General features: G+C 45.0%; 1 protein-coding gene across 1 annotated transcript in view; it reads right to left on the bottom strand.

Annotated features, from left to right (window-relative positions):
* Window positions 1-13,645: 13,645 nt before the first annotated feature.
* Window positions 13,646-16,162, bottom strand: part of SLC7A14 (solute carrier family 7 member 14) — a 33,454-nt gene continuing 30,937 nt past the window's right edge. The window contains exons 6-7 of the mRNA XM_056849442.1: window positions 15,012-15,889; window positions 13,646-14,155 (exon numbers count right to left, since the gene is read on the bottom strand). Coding sequence (XP_056705420.1) covers window positions 13,836-14,155; window positions 15,012-15,889 — 1,198 coding nt within the window. The 3' untranslated portion in view covers window positions 13,646-13,835. The remainder of the gene's footprint in view (window positions 14,156-15,011; window positions 15,890-16,162) is intronic.

Genomic DNA, 16,162 nt, shown 5'->3' with positions numbered 1-16,162 from the left:
GGAAGCGGGGTTGAGCATGTCTTGAGAGCATCTGAGAGCAATCGCTGTCGGGATGCGAAATCTATAAAGAGGCCAGGGAAAGGATGGCCTCTCCATCACTGACTGTAACGTTGCTCTACTTAGACAAATTTCAGAGTGCAAAATGGGGATTGGCGAACCAATTTGGTGACATTTCTTCACCGTCTGAATGTGTCAAGCTCTCGTTGCTAAAGTGGTGCTCATTTAGTTATGTTTTGGGTTCCTGTTTGGTGCTCAATTCATGTATAATGTTATAATGAATGTTCAGGTTGTGTATGATATTCGTAACGAGCATGTATTTTGTATTTCCAGTTCTGTTATATGTTGAGCCCTCCTTTCCTTCACAGAGCTCCGAATGGCATACATAGCAGTGCCTCCTCCATTCTAGCCTCAACACCTTCATGTAAGGTAGGTTGCACTGAGAGAAATAGGGCCTAAATACATGTTATATGTTTTCTTCAGGGACATCCCTGGGGCGGGTGGAGAGGCATGTTCTGAAGTTCTGCATTTCCCAGGTATGTGCGACGCCAATTCAGATTGGGACTGTGGTGTAGGGAAAGGGGGGGGGCTTAAACTCTCCCCCTCAGTGGTGGGGAGTTCTCTGAGCAAGCATGGCAGCTTACCAATAGGGTTGCCAGCTCTTGGTTGGGAAATACCTGGAGATTTCGGGGTGGAGACTGAGGAGGGCAGGGTTTGGAGAGGGGAGGGACTTCAATGCCATAGAGTCCAGTTGCTAAAGCGGCCATTTTCTCCAGGGGAACTGATCTCTATCGGCTGGAGATCAGTTGTAATAGCGGGAGATCTCCAGCCACCACCTGAGGTTGGCAACCCTATTTACCAAAGATGCTGGCCTTCTCCTAGCTGCATTTCAGCACAACTGCAGTGGAGATTCAGAAGGTGGTGTTGCAGCTCAGGAGGGATCCAGTGACACAGAGGGTCAACAAAGTTCCTTCCACTTAGTCCCTTAAAGCTTCTGACACGAAGCTCGCTTCTCAACTGGAGCAACAATTTGCTGAGGGGTTATTTGCTGTCAGGTTGCCTGCTCCTGCTTAATATCCTACTGCTTACAGTAGCGGGTGCCATAACAAAATGTCTGCCATGGCACTGAGACAATTTGCAAAATGGAGGTTCCAAGTCAGGCCTGTGAAGGAAGTAGCTGTATTGAAAGGGATGCTCTCCACTGAAGTAGAGAAAAGACAGGACTTGGGTCTTTGCTCTGGGGATGAGAGAATTTAGCTAAAGAGCAAGTGGGCACTAGAAAACAATAGAAAAGACGGGCACATTGGCAGTCACTGGAATACCACCTTAACATTGCAAACCTAAGAACACTTTCCTGGGAATAGACTTTAGTAGGCTTGGGAATTGGATTGCACTGCTTTGTATTGAACCCAGATGATTAAATGATAACAGGATTCCTAAGCATGCAATATATATATGAGAGAGAATGAACAAACAAAAAAATGAACTTTTTTGGATTACTACATTGCTTTATAGTTTTAAGAGAACCCTAAAATTATGCTCGCCACTCACCCCTCCTGGCTTTCCCCCCACACTGGCACTCAGTTGGACTCACTTCTGGTACAGGATCCCTACCGAAGACAGTTTCAGGTGGGTAGCAGTGCTGGTCTTCAGTTGAAGAGCCAGATTTGAGTCTAACAGCACCTTAAAGACCACTAAGATTTCCACGGTATGATCTTTTGAGAGTCAAAGCTCCCTTCATCCCTTCAGGTGGATACCTGATGATGAAGGCAGCTTTGACTTCAAAAGCTTATACCCTAGAAACCTCTAAGGTGCTACCGGACTCGAATCTAGCTCTTCGACTGAAGACGGATTCTGATAAGAGAGCCAGCGTGGTGTAGTGGTTAGGAGTGGTGGACTCCAATCTGGAGAACCAAGTTGGTTTCCCCACTCCTACACATGATGCAAGTTGGGTGACCTTGGGCTAGTCGCAGTTCTCTTAGAGCTCTCTTAACCTCACCTGCCTCACAAATTGGCATATAAAAAACCAACTCTTTTTCTTCTAAGCTGTAGGAAGGAGAACGGTGACCTGTGTATCCCTTTTGTTCTTTACAGTGGACCCTCTTTCCCAACATTTTATGCGTGATCAGGGCAGACTCTCCATTAAGGAACTACTTCTTCTACTGTCGGGTTAGATTTGGCCCTGTTTCATCCCACTAAGCAATGAGGAGAATTTTAGTGCTTCCCCAGATTTCTGGTGTGGAAGGATGGTGAAATTCTCCTCTCCACTTGGCAGGAGAATGCAGACCAAGAGGTTACATGCACGCTGGGGTTAAGTCCCCGCTAAGTAAATGGTTGTCTTTGTATCCAGCAATGTTGACTTCTTCATAGCTCCTCCCCTGCATGAAGAGAATGTTGACACTTTTGTAGTTTGAATGGTCCTTCTGTGGGTTGTTGGGAGTAATATCCAGTTGCTTCTTTGGGGCCCCTCTATTTACCCTGGTCCGTGGGCTTGGCCACCTCTGATGTATGCGTGTGGGGGGGAGGGTGGCGTGGGATAAAAGCATTCTCTATTGTAACCCAAAGTTGGCAACACAAGGATGGCACTGTCTTCCAAAACGCTATAAATAGTGGCTATCCATAGGTCACATGGCTATCCCCAAAAGCTATGTAAAGGCCTAGAAGAAGCACTGAGAAGCATTGTCTTGGGCAAGGAGCTCTCTGGCTCTAGGAGCTGGCAGCGGAGGAGGGGCAGATCCACAATGGCCCATCGGTCTCCTCGGCTCCCCCGCCCAGCAGCTGATGGTGCTAGGCAGGAGCAATTCTTACGTACTGTCTGTAGCTTCAGCTTTCCTTCCGATGCGGATCCTCAGGGAGATGGAACACTTTCCATTTTGTTGGCCTCAGAGAAGATGAGATGCAGATCTTTGTTACTATCAGTTCTGAAATCATTTTCAATTGGCGGAAGGGTAGGGAAGCTTAAGATGCCCCCCCACCCCCAGCTACTCATCATGCGGGTGCTCGGTGGTTTGATTCCCCTGTGTGTGATTTAGCTTCCAAAAAGTCATGTGCTTGTGAGTGTTGGGGTTGGGGTGGGGAAGGAAAGGGCTACAGCAGTGGTGGTGGTGGGAACTAAGATATTATGTTGTGCCTCTAAATAACACAACAGTCAAGTTGCATTTAAAGACTAGCAGAATTTATTCCAGCAAAATATTTCGTGAGCACGAGCTCATTTCATGAGATGCATATAGGAATGTTCATCATTTGGCTATCCATCTGGAATTTTCATATTGTGCCTGTCTTGTCCCCTAGAGCAACACAGCACAGCCTTGACCTGGATAACCCAGGACAGCGCCATCTTGTCCAGTCTCAGAAGCTGAGCAGGGTCAGCCCTGGCTAGTACTGGGATGGGAAATCATCAAGGAAGAAGAAGAAGAAGAGTTGGTTTTTACTCTGCCGGCTTTCTCTACCACTTAAGGAAGAATCAAACCTTCTCCTCCCCATAATAGACACCCTGTGAAATAGGTGGGGCTGAAAGAGTTCTAAGAGAGCTGTGACTAGCCCAAGGTCACCCAGCTGGCTTCATGTGTAGGAGATAGGAAGTCAAACCCGGTTCACCAGATTAGCGACCGCCGCTCATGTGAAGGAGTGGGGAATCAAACCTGGTCCACCAGATTAAAGTCCACCACTCCAAACCACCGTTCTTAACCACTACACCACGCATAGCAACTGGGATCGCTATGCAGAGGCAGGCAATGGCGAGCCACCTCTAAATGTCTCTCGCCTTGAAAACCCTAAGGGGTCCCCATAAGTCAGCTGTGAATTGACGGCCCCAAAAGGGGCAAAGAAACAAGTCTGGAGGGGAAGTCTTGAAAGTGCACGCAGGGAGAGTGTGATCCTCTATTCCCCATTGCTGCAGCTTTTGTTGATATTGCCCTACCCATGATTGCTTTTTGAGACAAAAGCATATGATGGAAGGATCTGATCATGGATTCCCCCCAGTGTCACATGACCTATTCACACCCAGTGTCACATGACCTATTCACACTCAGCCAAACAGCTTTATAGAAGGGTTTGGTGAAACTTTAAAGCCTGCCGTTTCTTTCTCTAATTAAAGTTAATCCAATTTGTGATTTCTACAGCACCTTGTTAGCTGATACGTTTCCTAATTCTTATTTGTTTCACAATTCTTTCACGATCCTTCGTTCGTGATCCTTAGTTATTGACCAGTGACAAGAACGGAGTAAACTTAGCAGTCATGGGATAAGAGGACAGGTTCTCTTATGGATTAAAAATCGTTTAAATGACAGGCAACAAAGGGAAGGAATAAATGGAGAGCTCTCACAATGGAGGGAAGGAAGCACCGGGGCCCCATAAGGATCATTATTGGTGATTGAGTGAGTGGGCAACAATGTGGTCAATGATGTTCAGTGTTGGTAAGCCCAATAAAAAAAGGGTGGGGATAAAAGACCACTGAGGAAAGCCCCTAAAAAGCTGAAACGTGCCTGGTCAGATTTTGGTCGTTTTATGGATTAGCATCAACTATGTGTTGGTAATATTTGTAACCAATTATTCTTTGTGCTTTTTAGGGAACCTGTATTTTAGGCCCTGTGTTTTTTAAATACAATTGTGCACACTATATAATAAAAGTATATTTATTGGCTGTTACGCTAGATAGTGTTTAGCTCAACCCCAGTGTTAGGGTTGCCAGGTCTCTCTTTGCCACCGGCAGGACGTTTTTGGGGCGGAGCCTGAGGAGGGCGGGGTTTGGGGAGGGGAGGGACTTCCATGCCATAGAGTCCAATTGCCAAAGCAGCCATTTTCTCCAGGCGAACTGATCTCTATCGGCTGGAGATCAGGTGTAATAGCAGGTGATCTCCTCTCCAGCTAGTTCCTGGAGGTTGGCAACCCTAACCGATGTTGGTAAGTGTAAGGTGATGCACATTGGATAAAAAAATCCCAACTTCAAGTATATCATAATGGGATCTGCGCTTGCTGAGACTGAGAGGGAGAAAGATCTTAGGATCATGGTAGATAGCTCAATGAAAGTGTCAACCCAGTGTGCCGCAGCAGTAGAAAAGGCAAACTCTATGTTAGGGGTGATTAGGAAAAGGATTGAACATAAAACAGCCGACGAGAGAAACGTCCAAACAGCAGAGGATGACAGATGTGCCCTCAACCCAATCCACTGTTGTTTCTTTTTCAGCTTTTTATTGTGTAAATTAATAACCAATTTTTTTCCACAACAACGCATGTAAATACCAAAATCAGCCCATTTCAATCATTCCTCTACAAAGGAATTTCTCTCTCCCCACCCCCCTCCCCGAGCTCTTAAGGCAAAATTTGTTTATATTTAATTCACTTTGAAAAATATCAGATCTTCAGATACTGGTAAGCTTAACAAATATTTTTTATATATTAATATATAGATTATGGGTTTTTTTCCCTCTCTCTCTTTCTCTTTTTGGTTTAATGTTTCATTGAAAAGCCCAGTTGAGATAGTTTCTCTCTGGCTTTCTTTATAATCCCCCCTCTTTCTTTCTTTCTTTTTCTTTTTTTGTAAATATAAAGGCACACAATGAAGCTTTATGCATCTATTAAAATATACACATTTGGTAATTTTAGGTTTCTTTTCAGAGTGTTTTGACAAGTCAGAATGTTTATATACTTCTCATATAATAGTCAACAACACAAATCATTCTCAAAATAAAGGTCACTCCATTAAGATAGCTGCATAAACAGTTTTGCCTTGTGTCATGACACGCCACAAAATCCCATTGCATAGTGCACCAATGGGGTTCGGAAATCACAAATAAATAAACCAAGTTGAGAACAAATTCTTCTCTTTTAAATAACAAAACAAAACCAAATACATCAATTTCATATCAGAACCGCGGAGAATTGTTTTACAGGAAATGCCATCTGCAAAGAAACAACACAAGTTGGAACTGTACCGACAATAGACCAAATGGGGGGGGGGGGGAACGAAAGCCAGGGAAATCATTTGCAAATCCGAATGTCTAACACCAAATGCCGTTTTCAGACACTGGCAGTCTTTTTGCAGCCACGAAGCTTGAGTGCAGGGGCTTGGAGTAAAGTAATTGTAGAAACCCACTCCTCTGGTCCCATGAGCAGAGGTACAGGGCTTCCAGTGCATACAAAGAGTTCTCAAGGGCTTTCCATTCATTTTCATGGAGGGGACAGCTTGGAATGTGGGAAAGGATGCATACGTCGAGCTGCCTTTGAACAGAAATGTGAAAACCTGCAGACTGTATAGGTTGGATCCAGCCAGCCTTCTAAAAACACAATCTTACTAGGGTTGCCAGGTCTCTCCTGGCCATTGGCAGGGGATAAGGGGGTAGGGTTGCCAGATCTAGGTTGGGGAACTCCTGGAGATTTGGGGATGGAGCCTGGGGAGGACAGGGACCTCAGTGGGGTACAACGCCATAGGGGCCACCCTCCAAAGCATCCATTTTCTCCAGGGGAGCTGATCTCTATAGTCAGGAGATGAGGTGTAATTCCGAGAGATCCCCAGGTCCCACCTGGAGACTGGCATCCCTAAATCTTACCCATTTGCCCTCCTCACTATAGCCCCCATCCCACATGGCTACAGGTCCCATGATCCCCAGCATTACCTTTTTCAATGATCTTTTTCACCAGTTGAAAAGCTGGTTGGATCTAGACAGGACAGACAAGTACAGTTATACTTCTTTACAGCTAAGCAATTCATTTGTACATGTGTGTAATTTCTGTAGTTTCTCATCGCTTGATTAAGCTGTCTGCTGAATGTGTAGTTTGACTGGAAAGTAGTGTGACTGTGACAGGGGACGGCGGTATGACAGTTCTATCTGTGATGGTTCCTTCACGTGGCATAAGCCGCCCCCTGATTCTGGAGTCTTCAGGCGATGGATATGCCTGTGAGAATGGACACTGTCACCAAAGTTAGCTGAGGTATTTGTCAGCAGTGGATAACCACTTTTCTGAAAGAGTAACCAGAGGAGCCTCAAGAATGTAACTGTCTAGTTTTGCCCAGAGTTTTGGCCCTATATCGAGATTCAAAAGTGTTGTTTGGGGCCAAGCTTTCCCTATGGCTGTTGAAGGCACATGAAACCACTCCTGATTAGGAACTGGCCATCTGTGCATGAACTTATGCTTGAGATTCTCAGTTTTTTTTCAAGAGAGACTTGAAAGGGTTTTTAAGATTCTCGTGTCTGCACAAAAATGCCACAGCAACCTGCACTGTTTACAGTCAAATGCCTTTTTGCGCTCTTAGAAATACCACATCTCTCCCTCTCTGTGCACAGTTGAATACATGGGAAAAGAAAGATTCTGAGTCCACCATGTTTTCATAGAGGAAAAAACGTCCCTCAGATGGATGCTATGTTTCTCTACAGCAAAGACGCTGATCAGCAAGCAGAAATACCTTTTTGGAATAGGAAGGTGTGCCACCGTGGTACAACTTGGATGTAAAGGACTATTGGCTCACAAACTGCTATATTGAACAGGTGCCCCCACATTGCTTTGTGGGAGGGAGGACTAGGTAAATGCCATGTCGATTTTTGCCTTAGGCACAAAAACGGCTTGGGGTTTCCACAGGTTGTAGCAGTAGTCTAAGCAGTAGTAAGGTTTTTCTCCTTCTAATCAACTATTAACTCTTTTTAATATCCAACTGCCCATTTTATTGTTAGCGTGCTTATGGCTCAACAGTGTTGCTGCTGCCATTACTAATTCTAGTACCGCCAGTACTACTACTAATGATAATATCAGTAGCATTACTTACCTCATTTGTATGACAGAAGAAACCTTCAGTTGCAATCTTTGTTCTAATTGCTCCAGAGCAGTCCCCATGACTTTAATAGGATTTCACTGAAGTAAATTTCTCCGAAGCTACAAACTAGCTTCAGGTGATAGAAGCAAAACAATAGATGATGGAAGGAAATGAATGGTAGAAGCAAAACAAGCAAACAAAAACATCCCAAAAGGCATAATTAATTTCTGAAAGTAGTCTTTGTTTACTAGGATTTAGACTCTATATGGCCTCCCATATTTACGAGTTCTGAGCCCTTTTCAGGGCCCAGAGGGGGAAAAAAACAGAAATGAACATTTTGCTGAAGTCCAGAATTCAGGGACTTTGTATTTTGAGTAAATGTTCCTTGCTGTGTCCAAGACCCGTCCGAGCCTGGCGGGTTCTTGCCAGCAGGGGTGCTGTCAGACGGAGAGGGGAGGGTCTATCGGTCACTCTTGCCCGCCTCCTGGCCCTGCTCCTTCATAAGCCGCCATGCAGAGTTTTGAGAATTCAGATGGGGAAAATGTGCACATATAGAGTGACCAATCCAATGCAAAACCTTCCATGAATTAATGGCTGATTTCCACTTGCCTTGTGAAGGGCCTGGCTTTTCCTGAACCGGGCCCCCTTCAGTGGCTCCACCCCTCCCTCTAGACTAGAGCTCCCTTGACATCTGGGCAGTTCCCATGGGAAGTGGTCCCTGCCCCCTCCCAGCACAGCTGTGGTTCTTCCCCTCCCCTTGTCTCAGGATTGACTCCCAGCTGATTATCTGATGATGGGGCATTAAAGGCCCGGTCGCTATTGGCTGGTGGGCCAGATGATGTCACTCTCAAGGCCCAAGCCATGTTGCTGATGTCGGTTCCACTGACTGATAACACAATTTTAGCCCACCTAGCTTTGCTACAGGTCTCCTCCTTTCACCAGAAATATACTGCGCCATCTTAACCACAGTTACTTTCAGTCCACTGAAGTGAATAGGCTTATAAGGGTGTAACTCTGTTTAGGACTGCACTGTCAGTCTGTTCAATAGACTCACTAAGTTCAGGTATTCAGTGAACATGTGGGACCACATCTACTGGCCCCGCCTCCAATATCCATATGTTACTCTGCAGCAGATCCACATGCCATGATTGTATCTCATAGAATCATAAGAGTTGGAAGGGGCCATACAGGCCATCTAGTCCAACCCCCTGCTTAAAGCAGGATCCTGCTTAATGCAGGATCTTGTACTATTGTAATCATCCACAACCTGGATTTTCATGAGACTGTATGAGGTGAATGGTTACTAGGTTGCCAGTGGGTTACTAGGTTGCCACCTGGGGCAGGGGTGGAGGGAGCCTTGCTGGCGATGTTGTGACATCACTGATGACGTGGTTATGTCACTTCCAGAAGTGATGTCAACATGTAGGGGATATGCTCTACTGTTCACCCCAAACTCTGTGGTTTGGTCATAGAGTTTTGAGCAAATACTGGGGCATCACCTGGCACAATGACATCACTTCTGGGTCACAACAAAAGTGATGTAATGGCATCACCAAGGCACTAATACCCCCCATTGCCCCCCCCCATTATTTTCTCCCTGCCACCCAGCTGAGCAGTGGCGGGAAGAACAGGCGGGGTAGGAGGAATTTTCACACCAAAGTGGGAGGCTGAGCTCCCTAATGGTTACACTAGCACAATATCCAGTGACATGTGGATCCCCTTGTTCACACACTTCCAACATGACAATAGGATAATATGTAGTGTTGGTTATTAGGACTGACCAAAGTATTACAAAATTGTGACCTCACGCTTCTGAATTCCCCAGAACTCTTCAGCAGGCTAGATCCAAATAATGTTTTACAAAAATTAAAAGGAATGGGACAAATAGGAAAATATATTTCAGAGCGGGTTGATAATGTCTAAAATCTGTAGTTTGTAGCTTCAGAGAAATTTACTTCAGAGAAATCCTATTAAAGTCATGGGGACAACTGTGGAGTAATTAGAACAAAGATTGCAACTGAAGGTTTTGCTTCTGTCATACAATGAGATAAGTAACGCTACTGATATTATCACTAGTAGTAGTACTAGTGGTACTAGAATTGGTAATGGCAGCAGCAATACTGTTGCGCCATAAGCACACTAACAATAAAATGAGGGGTCAGGTATTAAAAAGAGCTAATAATTGATTAGAATGGGGCAAAAACTTACTACTACTAAGTCTACTGCTACTAGCTATAGGAATAAGATGAGGTTTTCCTCCTTCCGGTCAACATTTTGGATTTTTAATAATAGATGACTTAATATTAGAACGGTAATATGCAAGCAGTATTTCCACAGCTGTTAATGCAAGTAGAAGACGTAGTATTAGGAGATGCTATTTATCAAGCACCTATTGTATGTACGGAACACAGAGATGGCAGCAGCATCCTTTCCCACAAGAATTCCCATCTCAGATGAACAGGCCATGTTGAAAGGAGAGGGCAGAGCTTGAGAAAGGGGTTGTAGTAGAGTGGAGGAGTGGAGGGTTAACGGGTAGCACGGCGAGACAGTTGAGACTACAGAAGAGACGCTGCAGAAGCATAACAAGAAATGGCAGAAATCTCAAATCCCTTCCTCATTCCCCAGGAAACCTTCCTTCTGAGTCATTCGGTCTACTTTTTGCTTTATCTGAGCATCAGCCAAAGGTTGCCACCTCCCCGCTTCTTGACCACCAAGGAGTGCTCCACAGGGTTCCAGCTCCAGAGAGATCGTTTTTATCCTCCCCGCACAATGTTTGTATAGAACCATGGTCCTCTTGGCCGTGACTCACGATATAAATAAATATATTATCGTTTGCAGAGAGGGGTGGTGTTGTATATGCTAGGAGTGGAATCCAAGGAACGCTCTATTTCGGTGTCTTGCAAGAGATCGGAATTTCCTTTTAGAAAGGAGAGATTGAAACGCCCTCTCGTTTCAGTTTTATGGTCGGGATTTTAAGGGGGCAAAAGCTTGGAGTTTGGGTACGTGGTAGGCAAACCAGTAGGTTGTGGATAGTTCCACACAGGTGCCTTCCATTCAAAGGCGCTGGAGTTTGGCTGGCTTGATGAAGAAGGAAGGAAGGCAAGATCCGAGCAAATTTACTTCTTATAGCTTACAAGCAATTGAAGAATGCTCTGGGTCTTCAGCGTATTTTGGCTACATAGCCTTCCATACGGAGACATGGATCTGCAGAACCGATTGAGGGAGGAAATATCTTCCTGTCCCCATTAAAACACCCTTGTTCCGACTGATCTGATATGTTTACTCAGGGGAGTGGCTGTGGCTCAGTGGCAGAGCTCTTGCTTAGCATGCAGAAGGTCACAGGTTCAATCCCTTGTATCTCCATTTTAATAAAATCAGGTAGTAGTAGAAGAAGAGTTGGTTTTTATATGCCGACTTTCTCTACCACTTAAGAGAGACTCAAATCAGCTTACAGTCACCTTCCCTCCCCCTCCCCACAACAGACACCCTGCAAGGTAGGTGGGGCTGAGAGAGTGAGTAGCCTAAGGTCACCCAGCTGGCTTCATGTGGAGGAGTGGAGAAACAAATCCAGTTCACCAGATTAGCCTCCGCCACCCATGTGGAGGAGTGGGGGAATCAAACCCGATTCTCCAGATCAGAGTCCGCAGCTCCAAACCACTGCTCTTAACCACTACACCACGCTGGTGATGTGAAAGACCACCGTCTAAGACTCTGGAGAGCTGCTGCCCATCTGAGTAGACGACACTGCCTTCCATGGACCAATGGTCTGATTCAGAATAAGGTGGCTTCATGTGTTCATGCATTTGTTTCAGTATACCCCATTGTATTCAATGGGCCTTCCTCACAGGGAAGTATGAGGATTGTAGCATTAACTGCCTCAGTGTATACCTATGCTTGGTGCTGCAATTAAAACAGTCCCTTGTGGATTAGCTACTAGCGATGCAGAATAGCTATTAAAGATGCAGAATAGTTAGGGACTTGAAAACCAATATTAGAATATTTAGATTTGCATATTTACTGAGTGGTAATGGACCAATTTGCTTGAACCATGGCTATGCATGACCTACATAAGAAATCCATTGGTATTTATTTCTATATGAGCATTTGTGAGTTAGAGCTTTCCATTGCATCTGAAGAAGTGAGCTCTGACTCACAGAAGCTCACACGGAAATAAATGTTAGCCTTTAAGGTGCCCACTGGACTTCTGTTTTATTTTGCTTCAGCAGACTGACATGGAAACCTCTCTGTAATTATATCTTGATTCCTGGTCTGAACGTATTCTGCTTCAGTTCATCTTAAGTAATAGTGTGAAATGAGGTTTTTAAAACCAATTAATGCTCACAAGTGTAGTTTCTAAGTTTAGCCTGCTGGCCGTTCTTGAAAGGGAGGTGTTTATAGTCAGAGCTTTGCTGTTTATGACTTTTGTCCCAAAAACAGCAATTAAGAAGAAGCTGTAGCCAGAGCTGAAATGACATGATCAGCAGAACTGCATGCTGCAGCTCTGGCACTGCTCTTTGAAGGCTCCATCAAATGGAAATCTTACTACACTTAGGCCTTTTATGCAGGGACGTTTCCCCACGGTCACCCCCACCGACTGTTACAAGGCTTCCGATTATGCATGCCTTTTCCAACCGTCAGAGGTCGCCTCACTCTCCCCACATGTTTTGCTCACATTTTCCAGATTCTGGCTTAAACAGAATCCGGAAAACGCAGGCAAAATATGCGGGGAGAGCGAGCCGACCTCTGACTGTCGGGAAAGGTACGCATAAACAAAAGGAAGCCCTGAAGCAGTGAGTGGGGGTGACCGCGGGGTAACGTCCCTGCATAAAAGGCCTTAGTGGGCATGTGAAGGAGAAGAGTTCTAGAGGCTAGGGCAATAAGCTGTTTTTGTCATATATGCAAGAAGTAGAAGAACATTCAAATATACGACTCCTCCATAATCAGAAGCAGTATAACGTTGCAAGAGCTCTGTCCTCTGATTTGACTGATCATGTAGCATGGCTACATGAGTACCATGACACTAACATCACAACTGGAGCCAAATTGGTGGGATACAGATCATGTCCGGTACATTATTCTGATTGAGATAACCCAGGACAGGACGTGACATTCTCACAGATTCTGGACAGCCGAAGTGTCCATTAGTATTTACTAAATACAATGGCTGAACATATTGACAGGTCATCCACCAAGAACTTGCAAAGAGGCCCCTGTGGATTAGTAGATGTGATATTTGTGGCCATGTCATGTTTTGGGGCAATTCAATAATTCCCTGACATAATTCATTAGAAAACAAGATCAGATAATTGGGACAGAATGAATTCAGAACAAGACAAAGTGAGAAATGGAAGAAAAATACAAAGGATCGGCCAGAAGTGTCAAAAGACAAAAGTATTTTCTTTTAGTGATAAGGTGTATTTGTTCCCTGGGGAGCAATACTGGTCTGAATCACGGACACCATTGGATCACTCTTCTGTTCCTGAGTCAATCTCAGTGAAAATGTTATGGCCCTCTCCCTGCATCTACCTTTTGACTTGACAATTGCATTTTTTTAAAAAGGTCAAAAACTGATATACTCTGTCAAATAATCTAACAGTCGCTTTATACCACTACAACCGTAACCGCGTATTTTCCACGGGGAAAGCATTTTGCCCTGTCACGGGAACCTGACGCTGCTGTTTAGGCATCCATTTGGTTGGGCATGTTCTCCACTAAACCTATAAAATCCCTGCAACTGGGAAGCTCTTGCCTGAGCTACACCTAGAAAGACTCTGCCCAGCCAAACCAGCCCATCCATGGGCTGAGATTCTGGCAAAACTCAGGGAATTTGGGACTGTGAGTGGTGGCGAAATTGAGGGACTTCTCGTTGTTGTTTTTTCATGTGGTGTTCTGTTGATTCAGGATCAGTACTGGACAGAACCGTCCTGAAGAGCAGAAAAGTGAGCGAGCGAGTGAGTGGATATAATTTCTGAAAACAGAAACTTTATTGAAAGAATGGGAGTGGGCACGAGAATTAAAAGAAGCCTTTGTGTTGTAGCCCAAGGGTTTAGCTTAGTGACAAAAAGTGGAATGCCTTGTGTTTTCACTGCACCTACTCTGGCGAGTAGTCCAACTCGTCGTTGGAGATCAGCGCATCTGAGTTCGGTTTGTGTTTCCCTTTACTTTTGGATTTGCTACTTGTCCGACTGCTTCCCTGGGCTTCTGACATCTGCTGGTAAGTGAAACCTTTGTCATCAGCAGGGTCCCAATCCTGATAGTTTTCACTTTCGGCGTAGGAAAAGCCCTCTTCGACAGAGAAGGGATCAACGTCGGTATCGTAGCGCTGGTACGTGCTCTGGTGGAGAGCCTCTTCCCGAGCGGTGATCTCCAGTGTGCTGTTCCATATTCCGTAGCCAAAATAAATCAGCAACCCTGCAGGAGGGAGGAGAGTTTGGCTAATAAACATCTCTTCCCATAGTAAGAGTTAGTATCATCATCCTACATGAAATATTTCACACCCACATGAACCTGTAAACACTAGGGATGGACACAGACATAAGAACATAAGAACAGCCATGCTGGATCAGACTAAGGCCCATCAAGTCCAGCAGTCTGTTCACACAGTGGCCAGCCAGGTGCTTCTAAGAAAGCCCACAAACAAGACGACTGCAGCAGCGTTATCCTGCCTGTGTTCACAGCACCTAATATAATAGTCATGCTCCTCTCATCCTGGAGAGAATAGGTATGCATCATGACTAGTATCCATTTTTACTAGTGGCCATGAATATCCCTCTCCTCCATGAACAGCATTGTTAAAATACATAAACATTGGATTACTAAACTCAAAACTGAAATTAAAACATTCTGACACACAGAGATTTAAATTTTCCTATAAAACTATCTTTGGTGCCCAAATTAAATCCCAGTAGGGAGAAATGTTATTATGGTGATCGTAGGTTGGTTTAATACTATATCTAAAACTCATATCTCAGAGGGAACCAAACTAGCAGTTTTGACATATAGGAAGGTACGGGCAAAATCGGACAAAGCCCGATAAGGTAATGAGGGAAAAGGGGAACGATATATCATGAAAGATATTAAGCCGAACTGATTCTACACAAGCCAGCTGATTAAATTTCTTTGCTACTGTTTTGATGTGGAAGAGGGAAGATATTTAATTTAGGTAGGGCAGAAGTTTCCTAGGTGGAGGATTAGAACCTGAATCTCCAAGCATCTCTTCCATGAAATTATCAGGTTGTTTTCAACCCCTCCCACCTTCAGGACTTACCCACAAAACACCAGACGGCAAACCGGATCCATGTGATCCTTGAAAGTTTGAGCATGAGATAGATGTTTACAAGCATTGCGAAGGCAGGAACAAAAGGAAGACACGGGGCCATATAGGGGAGCTTTTTGGGGTTTTCTGGCTGCTGAAGGATGACAAAGACCAAGACGACAATCAGCAGGACCATCAGCACCACCAGAAGAATAGCCCACCAACTTTGGTCATAGAGATAGTCCACCCCAAAAGTGATGAAAGAGCAGAAGATGAACATTAGGATAAAGAGCAAGAGGACACATGTGGTGACGGTCTGACCCGTAGCTGCTGTGGGCCGATCCATTTTCCCGGGTAATCCAAGGTGGATCCTCATCGTGTAGTATCGTGGCCCGATGAGCTTCTTCAATTTGATGAGGTAGATGTTTTCTGACTCATCTGCCTCAATTCCTGAAGTCATGTCGACTGTGCCGTAGTTGGGGTGGTTGACATTGTAGGTGGATTTATCCGATTTCCCAATGAGCATCTCGTTGTCTCCCAAGGATGGGAGGTTCTTTGCGCCACATGTGTTGGTTGGCGGGCCGGCAAACTCCTCGCCTTCACTCACTGGAGAGCAAGCTTCCTTTTCACAGTCGGCCAAAATCCCTTCTTTCTTCTTCTTATGCTCTTCAGAAAGGAACTTGACAAAGCCGTCGATGTCGCTCTCTGGTTGATACCGGAGGAGCAGGACGCATACAGAGACCAGAGTGTAGGCGAGGAGAGTGCCGATGGACATCATCTCTATCAAGTCCCTTAGGCTGACTAGGAGGGAGAGGAGTGCTGCGAGGAATCCTGAGACAATGCAAGCTACCACGGGAGTCTCAGTATAGGAACTTACATGGGACAGGAATCTAGAGGGTAAAAGAATCCAAATTAAAACTGAACATGTAGAACATCAACTCCCCATTATGAATTTAGGGACACAGGTGGCCCAATCTACTAAACAGTACAGGCAGTTGCCAGTAGTACCAGAGTTTAAGAGATTCTGGGATATTCCAGAAAATTGTCAAGGCAGGGAGAATTATGGCTCAAGCTCAGACCAGAACCTTGAGAATAGGGTTGCCACTTACCCAGTTCTAATGGGGGACCTCCTGGCAATGCTCCCCGTCCCCGTCCATCACCAT

Source organism: Euleptes europaea, chromosome 5 (assembly GCF_029931775.1).
Source record: "Euleptes europaea isolate rEulEur1 chromosome 5, rEulEur1.hap1, whole genome shotgun sequence".
Lineage (NCBI taxonomy): Eukaryota > Metazoa > Chordata > Lepidosauria > Squamata > Sphaerodactylidae > Euleptes > Euleptes europaea.
Note: the sequence above shows the minus strand (reverse complement) of the source record. Positions and strands in the feature narration are given on the sequence as shown.